General features: G+C 34.6%; 1 protein-coding gene across 3 annotated transcripts in view; it reads left to right on the forward strand.

The window, feature by feature from the left end:
- LOC107742951 (rap guanine nucleotide exchange factor 4-like) overlaps positions 1 to 8,448 on the forward strand; it is a 60,596-nt gene that overhangs the window by 33,092 nt on the left and 19,056 nt on the right. For all 3 annotated transcript variants that reach the window (XM_016556035.1, XM_016556037.1, XM_016556036.1), the window contains 8 exons: positions 331 to 452; positions 1,714 to 1,897; positions 2,945 to 3,029; positions 3,916 to 3,976; positions 4,126 to 4,202; positions 4,403 to 4,549; positions 7,192 to 7,289; positions 7,373 to 7,458. In XM_016556035.1, the coding sequence (XP_016411521.1) occupies positions 331 to 452; positions 1,714 to 1,897; positions 2,945 to 3,029; positions 3,916 to 3,976; positions 4,126 to 4,202; positions 4,403 to 4,549; positions 7,192 to 7,289; positions 7,373 to 7,458 (860 nt within the window). The remainder of the gene's footprint in view (positions 1 to 330; positions 453 to 1,713; positions 1,898 to 2,944; positions 3,030 to 3,915; positions 3,977 to 4,125; positions 4,203 to 4,402; positions 4,550 to 7,191; positions 7,290 to 7,372; positions 7,459 to 8,448) is intronic.

An 8,448-nucleotide genomic window follows, 5' to 3' on the forward strand; every position in this document is an offset into this window, starting at 1 on the left:
CGTCGGTCATCCGACGTGACGTCGAGAGTGACCGACTGAAAGGGAACTGTAATTTAATTACACTTTTTCTCAGTAACTGTAACAGATTACAGTTACTTTTATTTTGTAATTAAATTACGTAATTCCATTACATGTAACTATAGGTACTCCCCAACACTGTCTATAAGTCATTAAATGCAGCTCTCTGTGTGGAGTGGCTCAGTGGATTATCTGTATTCTCTCTCTCTCTCTCTGTGTGTGTGTGTGTGTGTGTGTGTGTCTGTGTGTCTGTGTATATGTGTGGTGTGTATGTGTGGTGTGTATGTGTGTGTGTGTGTGTGTGTGTTGTAGGCAGTGCTGTATGGGCATGGAGCTCGTTGATTGGCTGATGCAGCACACTTCCTGTGTTCACGCTCGTGTTCAGGCTGTAGGGATGTGGCAGGTGCTGCTGGAGGAGGGCGTCCTAAACCACGGTGAGTGTGTCATCTCGTACACTATCACTCAGAAGTGAAAGAAATTAATGCTTTTAATCAACAAGAGCACTTTAAACTGATCAAAAGTTACAGATAAGACATTTCTAATGTTACGAAAAAAAAAATCTTTTTAGAATAAATGTTAAATGTCTTTTGAATTTTCTTTTTTCAAAGAATCACAGTTTCCACAAAAATATTATGCAGCACAACTGTTTTCAGCATTAATCATCATAAGAAATGTTTCTTGAGCAGCAAATCAGCATATTAGACTGATTTCTGAAGGATCATGTGACACTGAACGCTCACTCAGGGACTTGTTTAGTAAGATTTTACCAGAAAAGATTTTAGAATTTTTAGCATATGTTAATTAAAACTTATTGCCATATTTTTGTGTTTGCTTGGTTTTTATTTTGTGTTTATGTAACTCTTGTATTATTGTAGTTTTTGCCATTAAGATGCCTTAGATGTTGGCATGGCAATAAAAATAAATAACTGCTAACTCATGTGACACTGAAGACTGGAGTAATGATGCTACCAAGTCAGCTTTGACATCACAGGAATAAATTGTAAAATATATTCAAATAGAAATGGGAATAATATTTCACAATATTACTGTTTTCACATATTTTATGAAATAAATGCAGCTTTGGTTGAGCATAAGAGACTTCAAAAACATTAAAAAATCTTACCAACCCCAAACTAGTGTACATGCTGGTCAGTCATTGATTAAGGTATAAATCACAGCAATTTGCAACAGTTATTGAACTTAAAACAATATTGAACTGAACTGAGCTGAATAATGACTGCTGAAATGTAAGTATTTTTATAGCTGATGAATTACAGCGAACATTAACATGAACATTAACACTGTTTATCGATGTAAATCTGGTATTGTATAAAGCACTATATAAATAAATGTGATTGGACAGCACAACATATGAGCACAGTTTGAGGCAGCTCTTAATTAAAATCTATAATGCAGATGATCATTATTCCTTACACTTTTAGAAAATATACAAAAGCTGTCACTGGCAGGTACCCTTTCCTTTCAAAAGATACAACTTTGTACCTTATTTGCCACTAAAGGGTACATACAGTATAAGCACCATAAAGGTACATATTAGTACCTTTTAAAAAGGTACCGCCCCAGAGAGAACTTTTGTATCTTATGTATATTTTTCATGAGTTTTGTTTACACTACAGATGTGATGTGGTTACATGTGTTTCTGTGCTATATGGTTGGTTCTGTGTTTGGCTGCAGTGGACCAGGAGCTGAGTTTCCAAGATAAGTATCTGTTTTATCGCTTCCTGGAGGATGAGACCGAGGACGCACCCCTCCCCACTGAGGAAGAGAAGAAAGAGAGCGATGAAGAACTACAGGACACCCTCCTGCTCCTCTCTCAGATCGGACCTGACGCCCATCTGCGAATGATCCTGAGTAAACAGGACGTTCCCACGACGCAGCAGCGCCTGTTAATATGAGTCATTACGTCCCCCAGAGGACTCTGGGTAATTAACATTCAGTATAACTAAACACAGCAACATAAACATGACAAATCAAAACATTATCGTGAATGTGTGTGGAAACTACGTGAATGTAGGGAAATGTCTGTGCCTGTGCATAAATACAATGTGTGATCAGTGCGTCACTCATACACGCATTATTATAACGGACTCACGCGCGCTTACTGTACGACTCCTGTACGCCATCGCAGTTGTCTTTACCTTGATTGCAGTCTTCATCTATCAAAACTTTACTAGCGAGACTGGTTCGAAATTGTGCTTCAGTAATTTTACGTTAATTGCGTTAAATAATTTTAACGCGTTAAGGATTGTAAAATTAATCGCATGCGTTAACGCCTTAACGTTGACAGCCCTAAAAAAAATCCTGTGTAATATAAAGGCAGAACTTTTGCAGAATGTTCAAGCTTTTGTTTTTCATGAAATGAAAGTGAATGGAAGGCGATGCTGTTCATCTTCATAAAAGACAAAATCCATAAAACTAGTCCTTACTTACCACCCATACGCTTGTGAAAAAGAAGTGTGTTTAATTGTATTGCATGTGCACTTGTAGTGTACTTCAAATCCTGAGAATATATATTAAAAAAAAACTGTACTTCCAGACAATATATTAACCAAATAAAAGGCCACTTAAGTGCACTTTAAGAAAGTACACTTTTAGGTTACACTTTATTTTAAGGTGTCCTTGTTACAGTGTAATTCGTTCCTCAGAAGCAGCAGCGCCTGTTAATATGAGTCATTACGTCCCCCAGAGGACTCTGGGTAATTAAGAGAAGCGCCTCCGAGTGATCTGATCTGTATCTGCTCCTGTTTGGCTGGAATAGTCTGAAAGTCTTTAAAGGCAGATTAGACTTTTATATGCATGCTGTAACTGAAGGAGAGACGTAAAGGTCCTGGGAGATGTAATATGTGCACCAGAATGTCAGAATAAGTTTCAAAGTCATCAGTGTCCTCCCTGCTTTTCTCGGCAGGCCTGGCCAGAGGACAGCAGATGACCTGGAGATCATTTATGAGGAGCTGCTGCATATTAAAGCCTTATCACTTCTCTCCACCACTGTAAGTACACATTATATGAAGTTAGAGGGAATTAGTTTGGTATACACACATTTCAGTAAACAAAAAATATATATAAAAAAATTAGGGCTGTCAATCGATTAAAATTTTTAATCTAATTAATCACACCCTTTTTCTGTGATTAATCGCGATTAATCGCACACTTCATGAAATTAAGCGTAGACCATTTATCTTGTTTCAAATGTTTATTTTGTCATCATTTGCTATATCCAGCAAAGTAATTATAATAGTAAGTACATGTAACATATGTAACAAGAACACCTTAAAATTAAGTGTTACTCACTTTTATTACTTTGCTTCTTAAAAAGTTCGCTTTGTAATGATGTCCAATTTTAACTTTAAAGTACATTATGTTTTAATAGCATATGATGTTTTAATAGTTTAAAGTACATAATGTATAATCTTGTCATGATTTAAAGAATACACTTATTTTGATGTGTTAACTAACATACTAAAGCACAGGTAAAGGACTTGATCGTAATTGCACATGATTATAATTGAACTGTAATGTGTTATTCAATACTACATTATAAGTTAATGTATTTTTAAATGTAGTAACTGCAACTTCATCTTTACAAATGCGTAATAACAAATATATTTAAATACATGACATAAATAGAAATATCATGAACATATATTTTTGTTTACCATAAAGGCTTGTCAGTACATTCAGCAGTACTTTAACCATATTTCAAACTTTGGGGTGAACTATTGAATTAATGCATGAATTGCAAGCTGAGCTTTAATGTGTGTGCATTGTTAAAAATATCATTTGCTTTCAAATGAAGGCGATTTTCCTTTTTCATTATTACACGGTGACATGTCTCATCACTAGTATAGAGTCTATTGCATTGTGTTTTCTCCTCAGGTGAAGAGGGAACTAGCTGGTGTTCTGATATTTGAGTCCCATGCCAAAGCAGGCACAGTGTGTAAGTGTCAAAACATTACACCACAAACCTGCTAACTTCACTCACAAAATGAAGTCAAGCCATTCAGAACTAACCAGCTTTAAATGAGTGCTGAGTTTAGATCTCAGTGTTCTGCGTTTGATGTTCATTATCGATCTCTTTTGTTCTAGTGTTTAATCAAGGGGAGGAGGGCACGTCATGGTACATCATCCTGAAGGGCTCCGTTAACGTGGTGATCTATGGAAAGGTCAGACTAGTAATTCCCCACTAATGCTTCACATTCAACAGACTAATTAAGCGTTTAATGTGTGATAACGCAGACCAGCTAATCGCTCTCAAGCCAATTACAGTGCATGCAGACTGTGCCAGGAAAGATTGTGTGCAAATTGAATTACAGCTGGAAGATGTTTTTCTTTGCTGGTTTGTGTGGGTCACGTCTGGTTGCAGGGTGTAGTTTGCACGTTACATGAGGGAGATGACTTCGGGAAGCTGGCTCTGGTGAATGACGCACCTCGGGCAGCGTCTATCGTACTGAGAGAGGACAACTGCCACTTCCTGAGAGTGGATAAAGAAGACTTCAACAGAGTCCTCAGGGTCAGCGCGCATTATTCACAACAAAACAAAGTGCTTTGTCATATACTCTACACTGTAAAAAGTGCTAACCTGCAATTGCTACCCTATACATTTTGATTTGTTGGTGTAATATTTGAATAATAAAATAACAATTAAAAAACAACAAAAGCTGATTCAGTGATGTTAAATAGTACTTTGGACTAAATAAAAAATAAATATAAAATAAAATAATGTGCTTTTGTTAGATCTAAATGAACTAGTCTTATTTATGATTTATAATATAATGTATTAAAATAGTTTGTAGACAAAACTAAATTGTCCAGTGTTAGTAGAGATTTATATACTATTATAGTATATATATTTATTGATATTTAGCTTTTACTTTTATATTTTCGGTTTTTATCTTCATTTAGAATTTAAATTTTAACAATTTTGAAATGTGCTTTTTTATCATTTTTATTAGTTTATGTGTGTTTTTATGTGCTTTAGTTTCTTTTATTTCAATTTTAGTTTTAGTTTACAAAATTTCAGTACTTCAACTTCGAATTATTTGCTTTCAGGTCGTTGGCCAAATCAACATTTCTAATCGTTGCTCAAATTATACGATTTTCATCTAATATTTATATTTTGTTTCAGCTTTCTTTACCAGTTTTAGTTATAATAATAGCAATAACAACTACCATTGTTATTTTAGTATCGGTTTTTGAACACTTTTATATTTTCTGTTTTCACATTTTATAGTTTTAGTAATTTTGTTGTGCTTTGCCATTTTAATTAGGGTTTTTTTGTCTACATAGTTATTATTTTTATTTATTAGTTTATTTAGCTTTAAAGTGATTCGAGCTGAAATAAGATATCTTTTTTCATATTTTATTTATTTTTTATTCATTTTTTTCCAAGTTACAAAATTGTACTGTACTGTACTTACTTACCTAAGAAAGTACTGGGTAATATAAGGTAACTGCATGGGTTCAGGTTAGGTTCCGGGTTAGTACCTAGTTATTACCCAGTTATTGTAATTACTACTAGTACAACAAGTATGTACAGTACATACAGAACCGTAAATGTAAACCATAATAACCCTGATACCTACATTTGAATTTCTTTACAAACCTAAACTTTTAATTTAAAAAATAATAAAAATGATAGAAATTGAAATGCGTGAGTTGATAGCCAAGGAAAAGCAGAAAACAAGTGTGCGGCAGACATGTGAACTCCAATACTGTTTAAAAGCGTCCCAGAATGCAACTCACAAAGTGAATGTCCACAGAATCTAGACAAAGAAGAAGCTCAAAAACTAGTGTACTGTTGCTAGTGTACTATTTGCTAATGTGCTGTTGGCGTAATGACTATTTACTCATCGTCTGATAGTTTTCTCTGGCTGCATTGGTGTTGTGTTTGTATGTATACCGGTCCGTACATCAGCGACAGGAGGATCTCTCTCGCAACGCTCTGACAATAGAGAGCTGAGCTCAGGAAAGCTGTGTAAGCGGAAGCTCAGACACAGAAACAGATGCCTACTATCTAAACAAATCTAGGCAGATTTAGTGAGATTTCATATAGGGTCATTTATTGCATAGTTACAGCATGATGGAACTGGACAAAACAATCTGTAGTCACGATATCAGTTAGTTTTTATGAAGACTGCAACTGATAGAAATGGTGAAGGACACAGTCTTTAAATGCAGTCTTTAATATGGCATCGTTTCTGGGGAAAGTAGTTGTCACACTTTTTCCTTATTTGTCAGAGTAGATTTGGTTTTTGTTTTTTTACAGTCAGTTTCTGTATAAACTTTAAAGTCTTGAACACAACTTCTGAACATTATTATTCAAGAAAAAAGATCCAGTTGATAAAATACAGCTGCATACTGTATGTTGTTGCAATGACAACTTGCCTCTGTCTTCTCTATGCAACAGTTAGTCATTAAATGCATTATGTCTTATATTAATCGAAAGGTTTGAACAAATCTCAAGTGTACTTTTTAAAAGTAAAATTGAACATTAATATTAGTAATTTAGGCATTCAGCCAAAATAGGTTGGGAACCTGTCTCCCTCTACTGGTAATGACGCTGAATTACGACAAACATTACAGAAGTGACATTGCGGAAAACTTTTAAGTGACAAACACCTCCATTTGATCATTCATAAATCAGCTATATGATCTGAGCTCATCGGTGCTGTAATAGTGAGTTTATTGCTTATTGCTGCTAAACTACTGACGTCAGAAACCTCGTGTCCTGAACACTATCACATATGTGACCCTAAACCACAAAACCAGTCTTAAGTGTCAATTTTTCGAAATTGAGATTTATATATCCCCTGAAAGCTGAATAAATAATCTTTCCATTGATGTGTGGTTTGTTAGGATCACACAATATTTGGCCGAGATACAACTATTTGAAAATCTGGAATCTGAGGGTGCAAAAAAATCCAAATATTGAGAAAATTACCTTTAAAGTTGTCCAAATGAAGTTCTTAGCAATGCATATTACTATATTGTGCTCCAGGGTCACATATCATCTGTTGTGATTTGTTTCCTGTGGGAACCTAACCAGTCATTTAGATCTTAGTACATTAGATGTTAGTACATCACATATGAATATCGCTTGATGAGTTATGATTAAATCTATTTCTTGTTCTAAATCTATTAATTCGATTTCAGGATGTGGAAGCAAACACGGTCCGTCTGAAGGAGCATGAGGAGGATGTGTTAGTTTTGGAGAAAACTAACAACAGGGGCTCCAGTTCCTCTCCTCTCAAGTACGTTTCTATTCTTCTGTCATTTTTAACATTGGGAATTTAGGAATACTATGGGGTAACTGTAAACTACACCTGTTCTTCAGGTACACGGTGATGTCCGGAACTCCGGAGAAGATTCTGGAGCATCTTCTGGAGACAATGAAGCTCGACTCCCAGTTCACAGAGTCAGGTAGTTTGCAGTGCATTCAGTCAGTCAGAGAAATCTACGCAGGCAAACAGTAAAATGGGAAGTGGCTAAATGCAACTTTATTCTGTATTTCACGTTTTGTACATTTTTGAGATGGAGTTAATACAGAATTATCTGAAATATGAGCAGAGCAGACCATCACAGTCATTTACATAAGCTTTCAATAAATAAACAATGCAGTATTTCCCACGCTAATGGAAAACCTGGAAATATTAGGGTTTTTTATAATTCTCCAGGACTGGAAATGTCATGAGATTCATATAATGAACATTTATCACATTATGCTGATCCCTAAAATGTCGTGTTACTGTTTAAAAATGTTTTTCTTTCTTTCTTTCTTTCTTGAAAGAAACTACTTTTAGTCAACAAGGATGCATTAAATTGTGAATGTGACAGTAAAAAAAAAAATCCATAATGTTTTTGTTTTTTTAATTCTATTGCAAATACATGCTGTTATTTTGAACTCTGTATTCATCAAAAAACTGTTTTCAACATTGATCATATTCAGAAAAGTTTACTGAGCAGTAAATCATCATATTAGACTGATTTCTGAAAGATCATGTGACACTGAAGACTGCAGTAATGATGCTGAAAACACAGCTTTGATCACAGCAATAAGTTACATTTGAACATATATTACAATATAAAATCATAATTTTTAATTGCAATAATATTTCACAATTATATCACAAAATTATGAAACATTTGACCAATCCCATAATTTTGCAGGGTAGTATAAAGTTACATTACATACTGGTAAAAAATGTATAGCCTGAATGCACTGTAAGTCGCTTTGGATAAAAGCGTCTGCTAAATGCATAAATTATTATTATTATTAATTAATTAGTATAGATATTGCCCTTGTGCACAACATTTGTAAAACTTGCTTGCAAGACCTACTGATTTCATTTGAGTAAATTGTTCATTTGAATCATGTATTTTCAATGAATCAGTCAAACTGGTTAAAAAAAA

This window comes from Sinocyclocheilus rhinocerous, unplaced genomic scaffold, assembly GCF_001515625.1.
Source record: "Sinocyclocheilus rhinocerous isolate Xijiao unplaced genomic scaffold, SAMN03320098_v1.1 scaffold45, whole genome shotgun sequence".
Classification (NCBI taxonomy): Eukaryota; Metazoa; Chordata; class Actinopteri; order Cypriniformes; family Cyprinidae; genus Sinocyclocheilus; species Sinocyclocheilus rhinocerous.